The 24448-nt window shown below is 33.0% G+C and overlaps 2 protein-coding genes across 3 annotated transcripts; one reads left to right on the plus strand and one right to left on the minus strand.

Annotated features, from left to right (window-relative positions):
- Window positions 1–5115: 5115 nt before the first annotated feature.
- On the minus strand, window positions 5116–6441 carry LOC130963261 (uncharacterized). Its single transcript, XM_057889393.1, has one exon. It carries the CDS (start codon window positions 6439–6441, stop codon window positions 5116–5118), a length of 1326 nt encoding a protein of 441 aa, XP_057745376.1.
- A 12060-nt stretch (window positions 6442–18501) lies between these two features.
- Window positions 18502–22110, plus strand: LOC130960757 (protein OCTOPUS-like). 2 transcript variants are annotated; one of them, XM_057886219.1, is made up of 2 exons: window positions 18502–20770; window positions 21508–22110. In XM_057886219.1, the coding sequence occupies exon 1, from the start codon at window positions 18631–18633 to the stop codon at window positions 20749–20751; it is 2121 nt and encodes a 706-aa protein (XP_057742202.1). In that variant the 5' UTR covers window positions 18502–18630; the 3' UTR covers window positions 20752–20770; window positions 21508–22110. The 2 variants fall into 2 exon arrangements, with proteins under 2 accessions (XP_057742202.1, XP_057742203.1); XM_057886220.1 differs by having other exon boundaries at window positions 21587–22110.
- Window positions 22111–24448: the final 2338 nt, after the last annotated feature.

The following is a 24448-nucleotide window of genomic DNA, read 5'->3' on the forward strand; positions in this document are numbered from 1 at the left end:
CTTATTAATTAGATTTAGTAGTAGATTTGAAAATTAGGTAATTTAAATTAGATAGATTCGATTTACTACTAAAATTTTTAATTCGAATTTCATGAATTCGATTTATATAAAAATGTAAATAGAGACATGCATGTAATGTTTTTGTATTTGGAGGATTTAGATAATTTTGAGGTTGATTTAGTTTATGAAAGTGATTACCATAATTTGATTAGATCACAATATGAACATAAAATATATATATAAAAAAAAAAGTAAAAACGAGAGAAAACTTTGGTTTTGTAAGAAACTAAGAAAGGGTAACCTCCTATATATTTCACAACACTGGATACGTACGTGTTCCCTATAATTATGAGGAAATAAAAGAAAATAATTAAGCAGAATGATATTACTAAGTAGTGAGTACATACAACCAATGTTCTGAAAACCGGACCGGACCGGCCGGTTCGACCGGTTTAACCGCAAACCGGCGCTGCAAGCGGTCCGATTCTTATATGAAAACCGCGGAGAGAAGAACCGCTCAAGAACCGGCGAACCGGCCGGTTGGACCGAACCGGTGACCGGCCGGTTACGCTAAACGACGCCGTTTTACGTTTTTAAAAAAAATAAAAAAATATGACCCGACCCGACCCGCCCGTGGAGCACCCCACCCCCTTTCTTCCCCCGAGCCCCGACCCCATTCATTCATCAATCATCATCTGAACATCTCCAATGGAGAAGGAGAACCCTAGCGGCGCTGCCTGAACCCTCCTTCGCCATCCTTCGCCCCCTGTCGCCATCCTTCACCCCCGTGGTGTCGCCATCCTCAGCTCCAGCAACCTTCCAATCTCCATCGTCGCCTGGTTCCTGCCCAGTAGCCCTCAATTTCCATCGTCTTCATCTTCTCAAGTCTCAACACCAGCACACAGTAGCCTCTCATCGGCGGTCCTCAACAGGCAACACCGGCAGCCCTCCATCGACCCCAGGTGAGTGACTCGTCCTCTGCTCATTTCTCTTTGTCCTTCGCCTCTGCTCATGTTCTTCCATCGATGTGAACGTTCAATTTCTGTGCAATTAGACCTCGGTTGAATTTTCTGTGAACTGAACTGAACTTAGACCTCTGCTCATGTTCTCTTTCTCTTTGTCCTCAATGTGAACTGAACTTAGACCTCGGCTTAATTTTCTGTGAACTTCATTTGTGAACTGTTCAAAATTTCTGTGAACTTGCTCTGTGCATTTTCTGATTTCAATTTCTGATTTCAATTCCTGTGAACTTGCTCTTTGTGAACTGTGCATTTTCTGTGAACTTCATTTGTGAACTGTTCAAGATATCTGTGAACTTGCTCTGTGCATTTTCTGATTTCAATTTCTGATTTCAATTCCTGTGAACTTGCTCTTTGTGAACTGTGAACTGTGTGAAGTGTGAACTGTGTGAAATGTGTGAACTTGCTCTGTGAAATTGGCTCTGTGAACTGTGTGAAGTGTGAACTTGCTCTGTGAAATTGGCTCTGTGAACCGTTCAATTTCTGGAACTTCATCTGTGTCCTGTTCAATTTCTGTGAACTTAGCTCTGTAAACTTCCTCTACTCAGTGCTCATCTTCTTCCTTCTTTGTTCCTCTGCTCAATTCCTGTTTGTTGGTTAGCATAAAAAATTAATCATCTGAAAATTAACTGGCTGTGGCTGATCTTCTATTTTGCAGCTCAATTCCTGTTTGTTGCACAATTTCTATTTTGTTGGTCAATTTGAACTGTGAACTTGCTCTGTAACTGAAGACATTCTGTTTTCTGTTGCTCTCTATTTGTCAATTTTATACAAACACGGTTTGGTATGTAACTAAAGACATTCTGTTTTCTGTTGCTCTTTTTTCTTTGTTGCTCCATATCTTTTGTGCCCCCTCCTTCTCTTTTCCCAGTTAAGATTAAATGATTCTTCCATTATGAACTTTTGTTGCATTCGGCAAGTATTGTTTAATGTTTATACAATGCATATCGTCTTAAATACAGATTGATGTCTGAAGGATTTGTTTCATACCTGGAGTTGTGGAAAAAAAATGGAGTTTCATTTAAAAGATTGTAACATCATTTGCAGTATCAGCTACTTTGTTGATGTAAATATCAATATTATACTCTAATATGCTATCTTGTATTGCTTCCTTTATATCAATTTCTGACTTTCTGTGAACTGTTCAATTTCTGACTTGACTGTTTTTACTTTTTAATTTCATATATGTTTTATTAATTTCAGTTATAGAAGATAATATTAATCAAGAAGTATCTGCTAATAACAATGTTTTATGTAGTGTTTTAAATTTCGAAGATATTTTAAGATTTATATCAGACTATAATTATATTTTAGGATGTGTATTTATAATTTATTTATTATTTTATTCTAAAACGATTTTTCCGGTTGAACCACCGGTTAAACCGGTTAGACCAATAAACCAGTGAACCAGTGACTAGAGCGATTTAATAACCGATCCGGTTTTCTGAACCTTGCATACAACAACTCTATCCTCGTTTAGTCAATTCACTTCGTTTCCCTTCTGGTGAGTTAATTTCTCTGTCACTCCATTTTCTCATATATTTTATTTATTATTATATATTATTTATACATTAAAATTAATTATTAATATAAAATATATATTAAAATATAAATATTAAATAATATAACTATATTGTATTATAGATGCAGCCTACATGGCAAGCCTAGTAAAAGTTGTCTGTTATAGGATTTAGTACAATGTCTGATACCTAAAATACTTAAGAAAATATAATAACATAACTATTTTAACATTAATGATACACAAAACTACAAAAGCTAAGCCATAAGACTACATTTGTTTAGTGTATTTTAAATACATAAACATAAACATAAATGCATAAAGAAATATATACATAAAAATACAAATTTTTATATTATATTTAATATAATAAACAAAATATACTAATATAAACTAAATATCAATTTTTTTTATATTATCACCAATATTTTATCACTACTACTATAATTACTATTACTTTTCAGTTTTTATGATCACCATCCTTCAATATTAATCTAAATTATTTTTAGCAAAAACTCTTTTAATAATCAATTTAACAACTTTTTAAAAAAAAAATAATTTAAAAAACAAATTTAAAAAATTAACTTTTTCTCCCACTTTATAACAATCTCCTCTTATTCTTTAAATCTAAAAAATAAATCTAGAAAAATAAATATAAAAAACTTCAAATCACGCAGAGAGAAGAATGAGAAAGAAAAGACGAAGATGGAGTAGAAAGATAGAAAGAGGAATAAAAAAGGAGGACAACGATAGAATAGAGGCAAAGAAAAGACTGAGAAGAGGAGCATAAAAGTAGAGGAGAAACAAAAAAAAAGAGTGATAAGAGGAGGAAAAAGGTGGAGTAGATATAAAGAAAAAAGTGAAAAGAGGAAAATAAAGAGAGGAGAGGGCGCGGCGGCAATGGCCGTAGCGGTAGCAGAGAGAAAGGACAACGGCAGAGAGAAGAAGAAAAAAGGAGAAAAAGAAAAGGAAGAGGGTGGAATCTAAACAGAAAATGAAAAAGGAAAAGAAGAAAGAGGAATTAAGATTAGGGATAAAAGTGACATTTTAAAAAATTATTAAGTATAAAAGAATAAATATTTGTATCTTATTCAATGTGTCTCGGTGTCTTATCTTTTTTGAAGGATACAAAATACATGTATTTTATGTATGTTTGTGTGTCACCGTATCCTTCAAAAATCTTTGTCTCAGCAAATAAACGATAGACATGTACTACTGTGTCTATGTACTAGAGTCCGTGTTCCATCAAACAAATGTAACCTAATATATTATGGATGTTGGTGGTGCAGTTTGGATCGGTTTTGAGTCAAAGACTTATCTGATTCGAACACTAATTTTATTTGTGGTACAGTTTGAATTGGATGATTTTTTTTTTAAATTTAATCCAATTTCAAGCGGTTTGGATTAGACTGGATTATATATATATATATATATATATATATATATATATATATATATATATATATATATATATATATATATATATATATAAAACAAGTTTCAACATCAATTTTTAAATAACCAATAATAACATAACAAATCTCAATAATATCTTGAAAAATCAACTATAACATGACAAAAGAAATAAAATTATAGGTTGGTTAAAATAAATAAATAAATAAATCATATTTTGAATATAAAATATTTATTAAATAATGATAATACATGAATAATATAAAAATATATAACAAATTGAACATGTTATAAGTAAAATTGTAAATATAATAATAAAATATTATTATAGTACATTGTGCAGTTTGGATTAGATTTGATCAGTTATGAGAAGTAGATTTAAAATTCGATCAGTTCAATCTAGCGATTTACAAAAAATAAAATCCAATCAAATTCAAATTAGTGAAATTTTAATCGATTTTTTATTTAAATTGAATTGGATGATTAATTTAATTTAGATCAGTTTAAATTTAAACACTTTTATCAATAGTTGAATCCCGTTTTTTTTATGTTCTTCTAAAGTTTAAATTTTAGCATTTCTTATTTATATTCAAGGGTAAAAAACGTAAACAAGCCAAGGAGAGAACAATTTGACACAAATAAGCTAAAGCAAAATCTGATTCATCAATCAACCAAAGCACATTTCTATGTAGTTCGAACCAACTTGGTTCGAACTCACTTTCCATGTAATTCGAACCAAATAGGTTCGAATTACACATTGTAACCCATTGCCACATAATCCGAACCAATTTGGTTCGAACTCTAACTCTATAATTCGAACCAATTATGTTCGAATTACCTTGAAGAAATAGTCACCAAGTAATTCGAACTAACATGGTTCGAATTACTAAGAATTCGTTTCACACAGCAATTTAAGTTACGAACATAGTTTCCGCATCATGGCTTAATAAAACTCGTACAGTTATTTATTCCGGTGTGCATTAGACATACATTTCGTTTAAAACTGCGGAGACAGAACATATTCATTAACTAAAATCCCATTCAAAGTACATCACACTAACGTTAACAAATTCTATCAGTCACCAACTACAAGTAAGAAAATCGATAATAGTGGAATCTAAACGCGAAATTGAAACAACAAAAGTATCAAAGCCACCAATACACCTAATCATGCCTCCGTGTGTGCTCTGCTCCTCCGAGCTGTGGGCAACTCTGACGTGTGTGGTCGGACTGCCGACAAAGCCCACATCTCTTTGGCCGGTTCGGATCTGCCTCGTCCATATTGGTCCGTATCCGAGTGGACCTCGGACGACCCTCTCTCGCACGCCTCTTATTGGGGTCAGGGATGACAGTCGGCCCATCATATGGTGGCCAGAAACCCTTCGGAATGGGAGGTGTGAAACCCATCCGATACACACTAAAGACCGAACTAAGACGATACACCTGGTGGACGTAAGGCTCCCATGTAAGCCGTGAGTAGGCACAGCATGCCATTGTGTGGGGACACGGGAAATGAAGTGCTTGGAAGTATCCGCAGTCACATGTCTGAGATGCAAGCGAGACTCTGTAGCTACCCAGTGAGAAAGAACCAGTCGGAGTTGTCTCTGCGACAGTGAACTCGGAGTTATCCCTGTCGTACACAGTAACCGTGAAGCACCTAGCCGTCTTCAAGTTGGCCTCTATACACTTCATCAAGTGCTGACTAAATTGTTGTCCGGTTTCCATCTGCGCCTCAGCCTCTCTCCCTTTGCGAACAAATAATTCGGCCAACCTTCCGTATGTTGCCTTCACCAGCGAGCACACAGGAAGGTTTCTGACACCCTTGAGGATCGAGTTCACACACTCAGATATATTTGTCGTCATGTGTCCGAATCTACGCCCCTCATCACAATGTTGTGTCCACAACGAATACTCAATCCGGTTCGCCCAATCACACATCGCCGGGTCTTCGGACCTAAGAATATCAAACCAGTAATGGAACTCGACCTCGGTCTTAGCGTACGCCGCATTCACAAGTAGCCTCCTTGCGTCTTTGCCCTTGAAGGTGAGGGCGAAATTTGCCGCAACATGACGAATGCAGAATGCCCTGTATGCAGACGGAGGTAACCAGCCTCTGTCAGGAGCCTCAAGCGCGGCCTTGATGCTATTATGCCTGTTCAAGATAACCAGCAGACCCGGCTGCGGTGTCACATGCTCACGCAGGTGGGAGAGAAAGAAGGACCACAACTCAGCATTCTCACCCTCGACTAATGCGAATGCAACAGGGAGTATGTTGGAGTTCTCGTCCTGTGCAATCGCGACAAGCAACGTTTCCCCATACTTGCCATACAGATGGGTGCCGTCAATACTAACTAAGGGCTTGCAATGACGAAATACCTCGATACACGGTGGAAACGTCCAGAATAGTCTGTGAAAATAAGCTCGAGACTCGTCCAACTGTCCACCGACACGAATAGGGCTCGTCCTTAGGACTGCAACAGTACCAGCCATCGTCAACTAGATTCCTAACACCCACCTTGGGAGCTCGTTGTATGACTCATCCCAGTCACCATAGATGAGGACAACAGCCTTTTGCTTCACCAACCAGATCCTCCTGTAAGTCGGCCTAAACCCAAAGTGTGTGGCGGTGGCATTTAGGAGCACCTTGATGCTGACGGATGCATCAGCCCTAACCATTGGCATAATGAATGCCGATATCACATGGTAATCCAAACTCCTGTGGTCGCTGGAAATGGAGGTGGCGAGACAAGTATGCGGTCCGTTGTAACGTTTGACTTCCCAAAGTCCCTTGCGCTGTTGGAGACTAAGCCGAATCAACCATGTGCACCCATTGCCGAACTCAGAACACTTGCCCACATACCGGCGATAATCAGACTCCACGACCTTGTACTGTACCCCTCGACGGATGCTGTAAGTCTTGACACTTAAAAGAGCCTCTTCTTTATCCGAAAATTACTGACCAACCTGAAACTCTGTCAGACCTGCAGACCCTTCAGCATCTCTAGCGCCAAATCCAGTCGGCTGCCCAGGAACCCCCTCCTGCCTCATGGCATCCAAGTCCAAAGAGGAAAAATGTGGAGGGTACTGCTGCGTGCCAGAGCTAGAACCACCACCCGCCCCAACAGGCTCACTTGCTCCAACATCATCGCCACTATCATCAGCAATCATATCCGGCTCGACATCATCGTCCTCTGGATTATCCAAGAATCAATCTCCAACCCCAACCGGTGCAGCACACTGTAAAGAGGTCCGCAGATATTCCCTTTCTCCGACCTCGTCGCCTACACTGCCGTTGAGATCAACAGCGAACGAAGGGGAGGCGACAGGTTGGACGGGTGGCTCGTACGCAGGGACGGAGGAAGATGCAACGGCAGGTCTGGAGCTAGAACTGGCTACCGTGGCTAAGGTGGTGGTATTTCGGTTCGAACCTCCGGAGCTGGACACCGCGTCAACCAACTTTGCCAACAGTTCTGGTGTCCTCACCTCTGGAAACTGCCGGTGACAATGAAACATGACCTACAAGTCCTCATCACTCCCGATTGTGAAACAATCGTACTTTACGGTTTCCTGGAGCACCGTGATTGGAATTCGATAAAAAAACTTCTTAACCCGTTTCACACCTTCTAGACCAAGTTTCAGCAGTACAGAGCTAAAAGGTCATCATACCTCGTCGTAGGCCTGACGATAATACAGAGAGGATCCTTATCAGTGAACTTCACACCGGAACGAGTTTTCCTCTTAATGGATCCTCTGTGGTGAACCAACACTATAAAACTCTCCTCACTAGCCATCTTATCCCCTCTAATGATAGCAACTCACGTTCACACCATATATATACAGGTCTGGTCCTCACTAATTCGAACCAGCCTAGTACGAAATATGGTCTGTGTAATTCGAGCCAAGCTGGTTCGAATTACTTGAGGAGTGTAATTCGAACCTAATTGGTTCGAATTATAGAGTTAGAGTTCGAACCAAATTAGTTCGAATTATGTGGCAATGGGTTATAATGTGTAATTCGAATCTATTTGGTTCGAATTACATAGAAAGTGAGTTCGAACCAAATTGATTTGAACTACATAGAAATGTGCTTTGGTTAATTGATGAATCAGATTTTGTTTTGGCTTATTTGTGTCAAATTGTTCTCTCCTTGACTTGTTTACGTTTTTTACCCAATATTCAAACCACACATAATAAAGCTTCTCAAACTCGGTCTCTCTTATATAGGGATTTTACATTTTATTTATAAATCATTATTGTTTAGAATAAACATATATATGATTTTTTGTTTGGTCACAAAAAATAATTTTAAATACCGAATCGAATTTATTTTAAAAAAATCATTAAATCTAAATCACACTATAAATAAATTAGTGTTCGCATAAGATGATTTTTAATTTAAAGACGACCCAAACTGTGAACACAATGTAGGCAATCAACCTAGATTTCGATTAAAGTGCCTTATTAGTTGTTACCTCCTAGACATAGTCATATTAATTATGTCATGATTTCGGTATTACTAATGTAACATTCTGACACCGTTTTTGTTTCTAACGTTCTATAGACAGTGGTTAAAGAATTTCAGAATGTCTTTTCAATTAGAAAAATGACAAAATCTTAAAGAATTAACTGAAAGCTACAATAATTTGCATTGCATGCAAAAGCTGAGAAAGGGGACAAAACCAATGGCCTGCTCTTTCGAATCTTCAGTTCCTCTGATCAACAGAAAACAAACTTATTCTGAATTTCTCCAACCGATGAAATCATGAAAACAACGGAAAATAATACCAGTTTAATTTGCATGCTTGAATAGTATTTTTAAACATAAATATTTGATTACTAAAAAAAGTATAAATTAAACGAGTAACTTCAATTTAGTTTGATTAAGAAGAAGAACATGCGAATAAAAAATATACTTTGTTGATGGTTGCTGATTTTATAGTTTAAACACAATAAATATTTTGTGCAATTAAATAGACTTCGAAATAAAATGTATGAATTCGAAGCTAATTAAATGGTCTTGGATTTGAAGTTTGAACTGCGGTACAAATTAAACTAAAAGAAACATATTTGTTAAAACTTATTTCAAATGAAATATTATACTAAATTCATTTAGCATCTACTATTATTATCCAATAAAATAATTTTAAATAGAACTCATATTTTATTTAATAATAGATAATAAATAAGTTGGTATATGATTTCTATAGAAAACGAGCATACATACTTATTAGAATAACTCATAAATGAATGATTCATATCCAATAAAATGAGTTATTGTTTACGTATTCAATTCGTTTTCTTAAATTAATGGAAGATTACTAAGATCAGGTAATGTTAGAATGTAGTAGAGACTTACAGTTGGAACAAATTAAATAGGTAGAAATTTTCTTATGCCAAAAGGGGAGATGTCATGATGAGTTATGCCGTTTAGGAAATTAGAGTTTTATTTATGAATAAATGCATGGAGGAACTCATTGCCTTTCACATTATGCTTTGAAGAGAAGAGATTTTGTTTTAAATTATGAAGCATAGATAATTTGCTCTATTATTATGTTTGCATGTCAAATCCATTTTAAACACTATATTTATATTTGTTTGATAAATAATAAATCTTTTAAAAAATATATATTTAAATATATATAAATATTATCACATATTAATACATTTAATTTTATTTTTATTATATATTTTTAAAATAAATTAAAAAATTATTTTATATTTTAATAATAATAAAATATTAAATATTATTATAATTTATTTAAAATTATTTTTATTATATATATCCATATTTCATATCGTGTCACTTCGTATCTCGTATCTGTATTAATGTCCCTATATTATTTGGTTTTAAAAGTTTAAGACATTTTGTCCGTTTTGTTACTTGTTATAGTTTTCTAAGTACATTGCTTGCCATTATGTAGAAAATGGAAACAACATACAATAGTGCCAATCACCATGCCTTATGTTATGTACCATTCTTCAATCCACATCAGGCAAAACATCTACGGTAATATCAGACAATATATACAATCACATACTGTTAAGAATTATATGATGCCATATATATGGCAGATTCTCCAAAGAATATTTCTTTTTCTTCACCTTGCACCTGATTATATACATTTTGAATACCAGAAATTTTTAAAACAATAAAAATTAACAAAAATCAGCCAATAAACTAACACTATGGTGTGACGGCCATGGTTCTGAAAACCAGACCGGACCGGTCAGTTCAACCAGAAAAACCAAGAATCGGTTATCTGACCGGTTCGGATAACCTCAAAAACCGAATGGCAAAGAACCGGTGGAAAAACCGGTTGAATCGGCGATTAATCGACAAACCGAAAAAATCGTCCGATTTTTTGGCGGTTTAGTGGTTTGGAAATTCAGATGCCAAACGACGTCGTTTTGGCTTTTAGAAAAAAAAAAAAGAAAGGCGTACGCGTTAAGCCGTTAACCAAACCTAACCCTAATCCACTTTCTTCCCCTATTACCCCAATCAGCCAATCTCCCCTTTCTTCCCCCCTCACCCACCAAGGCCACCATTGCCACCGCCCACCAAGCTCCAGATTCCAGAAATCACCGAGCCACCCATAGCCATCCACAGCAGCAGCGCTCCTCATTCGCCACCCACAGCCATCCACAGCAGCAGCGCTCCTCATTCGCCACCCAAACCAATCCACAGCAGCCGCGACCACCACTGCGTTGAGCCCGCCTCCTCGTCGCCGAGCTCGCCGAGCCCTCCTCTTCATTCGCCGGTAAGACTCTGTTCTTGTCTTCTTCCTGATTTTGAACTCGCTCCCTTCTGAAATCTGAGCTCGTCTATTCTATTTGAAAAAAAAAAATAACAGGGCATCTGAGTTAAAAAAAAATAACATATGAATCCAGTTAAATATGCTTCAGGTTCAATCTGTTTTTCAAGTCGTGTTGAGTCTCAAACACTTTTATTACCCTTTCAATCTGTTTGCTGCTTTTGAATATGTTCTGATCTTGATTTTTGTTTTTGATTTTCTATGCTGCCTGTTCTGTTTGCTGCTTCTGAATATGTTCTGATCTTGATTTTTGTTTTTGATTCTCTAAGCTGCCTGTTCTGTTTGCTGCTTCGTGAATATTTTTGTTGCTTCTGAATGGAAATAGTTTGAAATTTTTATTTTACCTGAATCAGTTGATTTCTGTGACTGTCAAGCTGCATGAACAAATTACATATATTATGAACAGTGTCAATTATCTAGGCAGCAAAATTTATCTTTCATATACCTGACCAAATGAAGCTCATATATACCTGTATGTTGATATAATTTTCTATGCTGCCTGTTCTGTTTGCTGCTTCTGTTTGCTGCTTCTGAATATGTTCTGATCTTGATTTTTGTTTTTGATTCTCTATGCTGCCTATTCTGTTTGCTGCTTCATGAATATATACCTGTATGTTGATATAATCTTCTGTGTCATCGATCAATATATTCATGCATATACAAATAGTATCATGATCATGATGAATATTTTTTGCTATTTTATTATTTTCATGGTTTTCTGAAGTTGATTTCTTGTCTTTGGTTTACTTAATGATAATTATGATTTTTGATGAGTTGCACCTTTGATTAGTTGAAAACTTGCTAGTAATCAGTGACGGACCCAGAAAATTTTAAGAGTGGGGGTAAAAATATATATCTTAAAATAACTTTCGTCGAACATTATTAATTATATTAAAAATATAATAGAGATATAAAATTTAAAAAGAGTTAGTGAATACTTTCATTCTTAAAATACTATTTATTATATATAATTTATAAAAAAAATGTTTTTATTTCTAAAATTTAAACTTAAAATATTTTAATTAAATTATAAATAATTTTTCATCATAACTAATTTTATTTTTGTGTATTTTTATATACATTTAATAATAAAAGATTGAACCAATTGACACATTAGCGCCTATTAATACACTAGCATTTATAATTTGAAACTATAATTATATATAAATACCATAAAAAAACCTATATAAGAAAAATAAGTTTATATCAAATAATGAAAACTTAATTTACAATTATTTTTCTCTCTTCCTTTTTGAAATAATTAATTTTTTATATATTTTTTAATTTAATTTTTATATACTGTTAGATTAAAAAATTTATACATCTATTTAATTATGTATTATAATTTAAAAATATCTTTTACATTCATCATCGCGTAAATAATTATCTAAAAGAATAAATATAATCAAATAACTATGTAAAAATATACATATTTTAATATATTAAAATTAACTTTCATGCTTTTAAACAATTGTTCTATTACTCATTATAATTTTTAAATATTAATTACCTCACATTGAATTGGGAAGTTTATTTTTTATAATATTTATAACATAAGATACTTTTTAATCTAAAATAGTTATTATAAGCAAGATTATTTAAAAGATAAAATTAAAAAATATTATATCATTTTAAAATAAAGAATATTAATTAATAGATAAATATTATTTTTTCTTATCTCAACTAATTTTTAAGACAAAAAATATTGATAATTTTATTTATATTTAAAAAAATAGAGATTTAGTTTAGTAATTAACAAGTTGATTGAATTTAAAAAATTATATTATCACTGTTTATTAATTTTTTTATTGAGTTAATTTATTTATTTATTTTTAATTTTGATATTAAATCAAATTTAACAAAATAAATATTGTTATACGTTAAATTTAATAAAAAATATTTTAAACATAAATCTCAAAATAAAATTTTATAAATTTTTGTGGGACAAAACTAAATTAGATTGAGATAAATATATTAATTTATATAATTTTTTTAAACCTAGTGGGGGCAAGTGCCCCCCTTCTTCGGTGGCTAGGTCCGTCCCTGCTAGTAATTGTATATTTTGAATGTAGAACATTATGGGTTTGTCATTATGTACGTTTTATTTTTTGTTTAGTTATAAATTTTTATGTTTGAAGTTGTTTGTGAACCTCTAATCTTAAGTAATGGATAATTTATTATGTGAAATATTAAATTTTATTAAGTTAGAAATTATTGAATTTATATACTTAAGATTATTTTAAATTTTTTAATAATTTTATTTAATATTTAATTAAACCGGTTGAACTTCGGTTGAACCTCAGTCGAACTAGTAAATCATTAAACCAGTAACCTCACCGGTTTATTGTCCGATCCAGTTCTCGCAACCTTTGTGACGGCATAGTAGCTGGTGAATATTATTATCGAATTTTTTTCGACAGTAAACTCAAACTGAACTAATAATTCTAAAAGTAATTATTGTCAAAATTTTCTAACGATAGATAATTAATACTGAATAACAGAAATTCGATGATAAATAATTATTGACGATATTTATATTGTTGGACTTCTAACAATTATTATTGTAGTGGATTTTTAAGTAGAATCGGTCAGTAAATCCAATAATTTTTAACAAATTATTTATAGTGAACATTGATTTTTTGGTAGTTGAGCGGTTGATACAAGTAATGAGTATGGTGGTGATGATTGATAGTGTTCGTATGTGATGTTGGAAGTGTAATGGTATTAGGATGACAAAGGTGAAAATGAAAGTAGTGGATGCTGGTATTTGGATGTACATGTTTTGAATTTGGATGTAGAAATATTGAATTTTAGATGATTATTTTTGAATTTTTTGTATGTATATTTTTTTTTAAAATTTGAATATGTAATTTTGGATGCGTATCTCTTTGAATTTTTTAGGTAAATTGCCATGCGATGTAATAATGTTGAAAAAATTACGGTGCCAAAATCAATGTTATTGTATATAAAAGTTAGTTGATTATTTACTGATTTTTATTGTTCAGGATCTACAAGAATCAAAATAATATATATTGTACTAACTTATATATATATTTTTAGAGGCCTGCTATACATACAAGTCTTTTTGATTTACAAGTCTTACAAGTCCAATAAAATACATGCATTACACTTAATTAACACATTATACACTTTCACATTCAAGAGTAAATAAAAGACACGTTATTCAACAACTTCCTGTTTCCAAAGCGCGCTACTCACCATGCATTATGAACGACTCTTCTTCTTCTTCCTCCATGAAAACAATTTTCTTGCCAAATTTGAAGATAATGGAACTTCAGAAATACACCCAAACGATTACAAAAATACACCCCAACGATTACAGAAATACACCAAAAGGATTACAGAAATACACCCAAATGGTTACAGGAATTCACCCAAACGATTATAGAAATACACCCAAAGGATTACAAAAATACACCCAAAGGATTTCAGAAATACACCCAAAATTCGTTGAAGTACACCTTATACATATTTTAGAACTCTTTCTCTTTCTCCTCCTCATCTTCTGCTGCTTCTTCTTCTTCAAAAACGATTTTAGAGCTTGATGTAAAAAATAGAAATCGAGAATAACGAAGAAAGAAAACAGAAAGAAAAGCACGTAAATGAAGAAGAAGAACAGAAAAAGGAAGAAGAATGTGCAGCAAGAAGAAGAAGAAGGAGAAAGAGAAGGCAAGAAACGAAAGAAAAGAAGAAGAAGAGGAAGAGGAAGAAGAACGTGCAAGAAAAAGAAGAACGAAAAGAGAAAGCAAGAAACGAAAGAAAAGAAGAAGAAGAAGAAAAAGAAGAGGAAGAGGAAGAAGAACGTGCAGCAAGAAGAAGAAGAAGGAGAAAGAGAAGGCAAGAAACGAAAGAAAAGAAGAAGAAGAAGAGAAAAAGGAAGAAGAAGAAGAACATAGACCTTGCATCGCGTTTTTGAGATTTATTCGTTAATTAACTTGTAAAGCATACAAGTCCTAATGATTTGTATGCAGAGTTTTCTCATATTTTTAAAAGACATTAAAGTTTAATTTAAGGATTTAATCCTTAAAAGATGTAAGAAACCAATAATTAGGTTTGACTTTAACTGTGAGCTATAATATATGGATATTAATATAATAGGAATACAATACGATAGAAAATATACGAACACACAAAATTTAAATTTATATATATATATATATATATATATATAAAATATAAAGTGTTTAGATAAATTATAATGATATTTTGATATTTTTATTTATATTAAAATATAGGATAAAATATTAAATTAGTTTCTTACGTTTGAATGTAATCCTGTTTTGGTTCTTAAAATTAAAGTGTTCTATTTGAATCTAAAAAATTTTATTTAACTTTAATATAATCCCACCGTAAAATCAAAGTTAAATAATTAACGGAATGTTCTAAATAATAACAGTACAAGAACAAGATCAATAATTTGGAAAACAAGTGTAAATTTCAGAGGCACAAATTCAACCGTGAGATTAAAATTAAATAATTAATGGAATGTCTTATTTATCATTTTTCTTATTATTTAAATGAAATATTTTCTATAAAACTAAGAAAAATGATAAATAAATATATTGATGCATCACGGTTGATTTTGTGCCTCTGGAGCTTGTATTTATTCTCCAAATTATCGATCTTGCTCTTGTACTGCTATCATGTAGGACATTCTATTAATTATTTAATTTTGATCTCACGGTGGGACTATAATAAATCTTTTTTGGATTTAAATAGGACACTTTAAACTTTAAGGACCAAAATAGGATTACGCCCAAACGTAGGGAACTAATTTAGTATTTTACCCTAAAATATAAATTTTTTTAACTATTTTAAATATTTTTTTAATTATATAAAATATTTACAATAATTTTGTATTTTAATAAATAATAATATATACTATTTCTAAACTCATTTCTAAAACAAATATTAAGAATAAGATTAGACACGCTCATACATAATGGTATTTAAGTGCGTGTTCGGAGAAGTTTTATTTATTTTCTATTGAGACATGGTTAGACAAAAAAGATATCTAGTATCGATGAATTTCGTGTCCAAAATATATCCAATACATAGACACAACCATTCAACTAAGTGTTCATACTTCACAAACTGCGAGACTATCTTACTTTACTTACTATTCCGGACCACGCTTTCCGGTCTAATCCTATTTTTCATTGAACTAGCTCAATGTTGGAGGTCAAAAAGAGGATGACCCAACGAAACCAGAAAAGATAAGATTGGGTTTGATTTTCTCTCAAATTTGTCGTTAATTTCCTCTGTGCCAAAATAAAAAAGGATCCTCAGATATCTAAAAAACGAGAGAATCCTCTATTAATTCTCCTATTAGCTATAAATAAGGAACATAATATTCTTTGAAAGTATGAACACAATCATAATTTTATTATTTTTCTTTGAATTTTTTTTATTTGAACATCGAAATGTTATTACAGATACCCCTTTTGATTAGTGTTCAACATTCAGCCTCAGAACTACCTATCTTAATTTCCACATCTGTTCAGATCAGTAAACGAACAATTACAAAAAAAAGTTTATGTTTGATGACCCAAAATTACTTATTGTTATACAATTCACTAGTATTTTGGTGAATATTCTCGATTCTAATACAAATTATAGAATTACACTTCAAATAATTTAAAATTTCACAAAGTACAATTATAAGGATCAACATACCATCCTAATTTAAAGAATACCTCTTACCCTATTTTTTTCTTTTTTTTTTTTCGTTTTTTCCTCTTTTGGTCAATCTCTCATCCTATCTATGAGTTCATTTAATCTCTATATTTTACAAAACCTTTTTAGCTTGATTCTCTAGGACGAGGCTAGTTATGTACCCTTGTCTTTGGGCCAATGAAGAGGCGATTTGTTTGCTCATCAAAGACACAAAGCCAACTAGGAAAACCACACCAAGAAGTAAGAACTTCGTGGATGCTTGTGTTAGCCTGTTAGGAGAAGGGAGTGTAAAAAAAAAATAAAAAAGAGGGGGAAATTAAACTTGAAACAGGAAAAAGAAAAAGGAAGAAAGGAAAGTAAAGGCCAGGTGAAGGGGGGAAAAAGTTTTAAAATAATAAAAGAAAAATAAATAAAACAACGAAAGCGAAATGTGAGAAAGGGGAGAGTGGAAACAAAAACAAGGCTTAATTAAAAAAGCTCGCTAGAATGCCGTGATTTACCTTTGCTCTTTTTTTATTAATTTTTTTAGACAAGAATCTTTGAAAATTAAAAGGCATCACCATCAAACCTAAATTGGAAAGGAGACAAAGAAATTATATTACGATGAATAGGAGGGAAAAAAAATTAATAACAAGGAAAATTATAAAGAGGGAATCGAAGAAAGGAGGCGTGCCATATTTTCTGGGGTTTCGGATGTGTGTATTATAGCGCATAAAATCTAGATTAAATTCTTAAAATTTTTTGTAACAAAAATAATATTATTATTATTTGAATTGGTTTAAATATGTTTTTATTCTTATAATTTTTTGGCTTAAGTTATTTTTTTTATTTTTTATTTGGGTCTATTCAAATTTAAAAATCGTCTATTTCAATCTTTATCATTTCTATTTAGTGCTATAATTTTTGTTATTGTATTTTAATTTTCATTGTTTGAATGTTTCATAGATTATTAGTAATTTTTTTTTGTATCTTAGAAGAAATTAAAACACGCCACAAAGGTCAGAAAAATAGCAATCAACACAGTTTTTGAAGATTATGGAAAAGAACTACATATAAACTCCTTCTAAGGCTACAGTCGTTCAACAAAATCAGCATCATTCCAATTTTTATTTTTTTGTTGACTAATGTATTAGTCATAACATTGGCTTTTCTTTTAACAAAATTAAATTAAATCTCCCTATTATGAATCAATAACTCTCTAATTTTCACAAATAAATCACTATTAATACAAGATACTTGCTGAAAATCAAATTAAAGTAGCAAAAAACATCAATGGAGTAAATGATAATTTAGTATGCTTACTACGTTAACATTTCAGCTTGCGATATCAACATTTAATGGAGTAAATTAATGGTACTAATTAAAATAGACAATTTTAATTCAAATGAATCAAAGTTAAGAGAATGTCTTAAAAATATTTTAATTTTAATGTATAAAAAATGTCTTAAACACGTTTGTTAAGAGAATGAAATTAAAACATTTATGATTAATTTATATTTTAATTTTAATGTATAATATATTTTAAAAATTCTTGTTACTATTATTTTTGTTATTTTTTCTACTATATTAAATGAGAGACAAAGAGTCCAAACTTAAAAACTTTTACTAAAATAAAAAATATTGACAATTTTAACTAATTTTAAATTTATTAATATTATACATATTTAATATACAAATTGATGAATTAATAAATACTTGAATGCTATAAATACACTAGTATTATTAATTTTTTTTTTTTGGTGACACACTAGTATTATTAATTTAAATACATTATAAATTGTACACAAAAAATATACGTACAATTATTTTTATATAAAATTAATAATAATTTAATAAAAATAAAAAAATATTATTAGAAATTATTGAAAGAAAAAAAAAGGACGATGGCCTATTTCCTTTTCACAATATATAAATTTTACTCTCTCTTTCCCCTCCCTCCCTCCCTCTCTCTCTCTCTCTCTGTCTGCACCTGCACTTTGTTTTCTCTCCTTTTGTTCTTTCGCTGTCGCACGGAACCAAACACTTCCTTGCAACCTTCACTCTCACACGCACTGACGCACTCTCTCTCTCATAACACACACAGTCACACTCAATACTCTCTCTCTTTGTTTTTCCCTTTTAACATGACCACATTGCAAAACAATTCCTCCACCACATACCATTTCCGGTTATGAATCCCACAGCACTATCATCACACCAACCACCACCGCCACCACCGCCATTGCAGCAGCAGCAACAACAACCACAACCTCTTCGCACCTGCCCTCGTCACCCTCAAGAAAAATTCACGGGCTTCTGCCCTGAATGCCTCTGTGAACGCCTCGCCGAACTCAACCCAAACAACACCAACTCCAACACTCCTCTCCCCCGCAAGCCACCTACTTCCTCCACCGCTGCCGCCGCACTTAGAGCAATCTTCCGTCCTTCCTCCACTTCCTCCGCAAAAGACAACACCAGCAGCAGCAGGCCGCCTACCTCTTCTTTCTTGCCGGAGCTCCGTCGAACGAAATCGTTTTCGGCTTCCAAGAACGAAGCCTTATCCGGCGCGTTCGAGCCGCAGAGAAGATCCTGCGACGTTAGGGCTCGAAATAGCACACTCTGGAATCTCTTCACGCAAGAGGCGGAGAAGAAATCACAGCAGAACAAGGAAGCTTCAGAAGCTGAAGCAACAAATCAGGTATCAGTAGTTGAAACAAAGGAAGAAGAAGAAGAAGAAGGAGAAGAAGAAGAGGAGGTAAAAGAAGTTGAACTAGTAGTTGAAGAAGAAGAAAATCTCGACCGAAACGACGTGGTTGAGGAAGAAGAGGACGAAATTAGGGCTCTTGAGGAACCCAATGTGAATGTGATTGAAGAAGGAGTTGGGGAAATTGTTGTTGAAGAAGAAGAGCAAGAGTTGAAGGCAATGAAGGACCACATAGATCTCGATTCTTCCAATTCACAGCCAAAGAAGGATTCCAAGATCGCCGGTAGTCTCTGGTCAGCGGCTTCGGTGTTCAGCAAGAAGCTGCAGAAATGGAGACAGAAGCAGAAGATGAAGAAGCGTAGAAACGGCGTCGTTGACGGCGGTTCCGGCGACTGCGGACCCGCCGCACTTCCGGTGGAGAAGCCAATCGGACGGCAGTTCCGGGACACACAATCGGAGATCGCTGACTACGGCTTCGGCCGACGGTCCTGCGATACCGATCCAAGATTCTCCCTGGATGCGGGCCGGATGTCGTTAGACGCCGGCCGGATGTCATTCGACGATCCAAGGTACTCGTTCGACGAGCCGCGGGCTTCGTGGGACGGGTACCTTCTCGGAAGAACGGCCTTTCCGAGGGCAATGCCGACCATGCTGTCGGTGGTGGAAGATTCACCGGCGGCCGTAATTCCACCGGTGCATCCTCTGAGGACTGATACTCAAATTCCTGTTGAGGAACCGTTGAATTCGGTTAATGGGGATGATACTGTTCCTGGTGGAACTGCACAGACCAGAGAGTATTACTCTGATTCATCCTCTAGGAGGAGGAAGAGCTTTGAGAGGTCCAATTCGATGAGAAGATCATCGGTTTCTTCGCTTGTTGGGGAAATGGATGAGCTGAAATGTGGCAGCATTGCCAATAATTCTAATCCTAATGTCAATGGAAATGCTAAGGTCACCCCTGCTGGTGTTGATTATGTCAATGGCCCCAAATTGGCCTTCCTTGATAGGGATTTGAGCTCGAATTCGGCAAGGGATGATTGCTGTTCTGAGAGCTTTGATATTGGATTTGCGGATACTGCTTCTGTTGTAGGGAACGGCGACCGGAAGGAGCAGAAAAAGTCGCGCCGGTGGGGTAAAGGGTGGAGCATTTGGGGTCTTATTCACCGGAAAGGTGGTAATGGTGGTGGGAACAAGGATGATGATGATGATAGGTATAGTAGGGCTAATGGGGTTGAGCGATCGTACTCAGAATCATGGCAGGACCTAAGAGGGGTTCAGAATGGAGATCCAAGAAGTGCCTTCAGTGGCAGGATATTTAGGAGCAATAGCAGTGTGAGTTGGAGGAATGCACAAAGCATAGGTGGTGGATCGTTTGGCTCTGTGAGAAGGAATGGTGTTGTTCAAGGTAATGGTAATGGAAAGAAGGGTAAAGATGAATTTGTGTTGGAAAGGAATAGAAGTGCAAGGTATTCTCCTAACCATGCTGACAACAATGGCCTTTTGAGGTTCTACTTGACCCCCATGAGAGGTAGCAGAAGAAATGGGTCTGTGAAAAGTAGATCAAGCCAGGCACATTCAATTGCTAGAAGCGTTCTTCGATTGTATTGAACATTTGAAGTTCCATAAGGTGTTTTTTCCTTTTTAATTTTCCCTCTTTCTTAAGTTTGATGTTAATTTTTCTGCATTTTGTTGTGTAAAAACCACACATGCTTTTGGTTATGTATTCTTATGGTTAGTTGGATAAAGCACTCTTCATTTTTCCTTTAGATTGAGTAGTAGCATGCTTCTTCAATTTGGTGATTTTACTCATTTACTCTTAATAACAGGAATTTACAGTTTCAATTTTAACCTCATCTTCTTTTCTTTTATTGCCTGAAAAAGGGTCTGAAACAAATGGCTTGATTTATGGCGCTATTCAAAATATGCTTTGTCTTTGGACACTATATGGTTTTCTTTTTCTGTCTTTTTATGCTGCAAAAGCTTTAGATGATTGGTGTGTAACTTTGTAAGGGCTTAAAATTTGCGAGCATTTTAAACTTGAATCCTTGGCATGTTATATATTCCTGCAAAAGTAGTGACAAAGTGGGTTCATACCACCTGGTCTTGCTGTTTGTCATAAGTTTGTAGCTTTGATTACAACAAAAATAAAAATAGTAGTGGTGGTTGAGTCTTTTCCATTTTTCCCTTGACATCAATTAATCAAAACTTTATTCATGTGACTTACTCTACACCATGGTCCCCATAAAGCATTCACTTTATCTTTATCATATATCAATATATCCATGCCCACATGAGACTATTATTATGACTATAGGAAAAATAATAATAATACTAGTGATGATGGAGCTTTGATAATTTATACAGTTAAAGAGAGACATGCTGTGCTTGAAACTTCACAAATTGTTTGGAACATTTGAAACCATTATGAGAAGTTGCATTGCAGCATCTTCTTCCCTGTGATTGTTGTTGTGTGAGTGTGATTCAAGTTACCAAGAAAACAATGGACAAAGTTTTGTGGACACGAGGGAGGGGTGGTAACAGAGGTCACAGAGGAGGAACAAGACAACACAGTAAAAGAAGACATTGGGGCATAGGAATAAGAGTGCACAAGGTTGGCCCCCCCATGCTTGTTAAAGAAGAACAAAATTTGCAGATTCTGCGTGTGGTGTGGGGTGAGGAGCTATACTGATTTACTTGAAACTAGAGGAATATTATTGCCACTGGAATTGTGTAAGGTCAACGTCATCTGAAGCAAGCTTGATATGTTTTTCCCTAGATATAGAGATTTTATTTGGTATAGAAAAAATATATCAGGTACTTGTCTCCTTAGTTTCTTTTATTCCTAAAATATTGTTATTAAGCTCAAATTCTCTCTCTCTTTCTGTAATTATTCACTGAGCTGCTTCTGCTGCAGTATTTTCTCTATTTGTCTTGTCTTCATAACAATTAACAAGGAATTTGAGTTCAGTTTTGAGTTACTAAGGATTATTTTGCCTATGGATGAAAAATTTGTCTTAGGCTCTTAGCAAGCTTGGCTCCACATCTAAGACTACTATTGTACTAGGTTGTGATATGTCATTATGTGTACATATACACCTTGATTGGTAATAATAATTGTTTTAGGATAGAAATTTAACAATATAGAAAGATGTACATTTATTTGATGTAAATAGATACCGACATGTTTTGTCCCAGGATCAATTTACCTAACTAGAAAGAGATAATTTCTTTATCTTAATTTTGTTTGTGTGTTTCTATATTCTTTATTTTGAGATATTTGCCAAAATAGTCATATTATGGGATGAAAAATATTAAACATATATTAAAATGAGTTATCTTTTATTTATATATAAATATATATTGTTTAACTTATTTTTATATATAATTTATATTTTAAAATATATTTTATATTAATTTCTAATTTTAATAACTGATTTTAATATATATCTAATATAGTTGTATAAAATATTATATTAATTTATAATTAAATTAAAATTAATTATTAATATAAAATATATATTAAAAATAAATTAAATATATATTTATATATAAATATATAATAATTAATTTTAATAAATAATTTTAATGTACAAATAATATTTTGTGTCATGAATCATTTGCGCAAAATAGATACAATATTTTGGACATGTTATCCGCAGAACATTTTTCTTATACTAAAGATCAAATGTATAGTGTAGATCCCCACTTTAAGAATTGCTATTTTGTAGAGCTAGCTTGAAGTCTTAAACAGTTGAGATTCTTTTGGGATTTTGCAGTTGTTTCATTGTGTATTAGAATATAGTTTGGGGCACGTTTTCTTTTCTATGCATGGAAGGTAAATAAATCAGATTTTGGTTGGGCAGAAACAGTTTCCTAAGAAGAGATTTGCCGACCTTCCAGAACTCCACAGGGAAAAGCATATGATGCAGATTATGTGGGTCGGTTCCTTAGTAAACAATTTCATTTCATGAGATTTGTCGGTTCATGCCTCATAATTCATATAATCTTCGTCAATGTTTATTTATTTCGATTTGTCAATGTTTGTCACTAATCTTAAAGTTATATTTCGATATAATAGTTTATGTGTATTCGTATGTATATGTCAAATGAGTTCTCTAAATTCTAATTATAAAATATTTATTTATTTTTATTAGAGTAACGGAAATCGTAAAAACTTCGATTATTTTATTGGTTTGTGATCCAAATTTTTTTATTAAATTAAACTATTGTACAAAAGTAAATGAAGAGTGAGATTTTTATTGAAACTTTCTTCTCTTAATTTTTTTTTAATAAAAGGATGATAATGATAGTTAGGTGCTAATCAACCACCATACTTTTAACATGGTTTTTTGTCTTGATTATTTTGAATTCCCTAGTTTTATATATATTTTTAAGGGAAAATAGATAATATACTATTATAATATGACGATTTTAGAGAGATTAAAATTTGATTTGAAAATAAATTTTATATTGGTATCCAACTAAAAGTATTATAGTGAACATTTCTTTTTTTAACGTAATATAGAGGTGAGAATCAAAGAGATTTTATCGTTCACACATGATACATTAGAATTGAATATTTATGTAATTAAACTGTAACATTTATCAAGATATTCTTTGTTAATATTTATTTATATTATATCTAATGAATTTGAGTCCTTTTATTCTTTTAACAAATTGATTATATAATCCATTAATATCCCCAAAATGATAGGTGCACGTTTATTTTTTTTTTTCCCCTAATCAAGTGTTTGTCTATTTCTTTATAAGTTATTTATATTTCCTACACAGATTTAACTACAAGAATCTTCAATTCACTTTTGTCAACTTTTTCACAATATAAATTAATAACTGTATATTAAAACTTTTAATATTGAAAATTTCAAGTTTATTATGTGAAACTCAAGATTAATTAGTACGAGTTTAGTGTCAAATAACTGAAAAAAAAAACAAGTTGAATAAAAGCTATAGTTGATTAAATATTAGTAAACGAGACAAACTCACAAACCGCCACCAAAACCATAGCTTAATTAGTACATTTCAAGGGATCTAGGTAACACATGCTAAATGTAATTAAGAAAATCTGTACCAAGTACCAACACTGAGATTTTATTCGGTGATTGGATGTACATACATAAATAATTTTTGGAGGTTATATTATTAATTAATGTATGCACCAATCAAGCAGGAAACAACAAATTTATTAATTAATTTAGTGAAGTGAACCTAACAAGTAGGGGAAATTAAAGCAGAGACCCACAAGTCCATAAAAAAGAACACTTTAAAATCAATGAAGCTCAAATCC

This window comes from Arachis stenosperma, chromosome 2 (genome assembly GCF_014773155.1).
Source record: "Arachis stenosperma cultivar V10309 chromosome 2, arast.V10309.gnm1.PFL2, whole genome shotgun sequence".
Taxonomy (NCBI): Eukaryota; Viridiplantae; Streptophyta; class Magnoliopsida; order Fabales; family Fabaceae; genus Arachis; species Arachis stenosperma.

Coding starts and splice junctions, on each gene's coding strand:
- LOC130963261 (XM_057889393.1), bottom strand. CDS start 6,441: ATGGCTGGTACTGTTGCAGTCCTAAGGACGAGCCCTATTCGTGTCGGT.
- LOC130960757 (XM_057886219.1), top strand. CDS start 18,631: ATGAATCCCACAGCACTATCATCACACCAACCACCACCGCCACCACCG.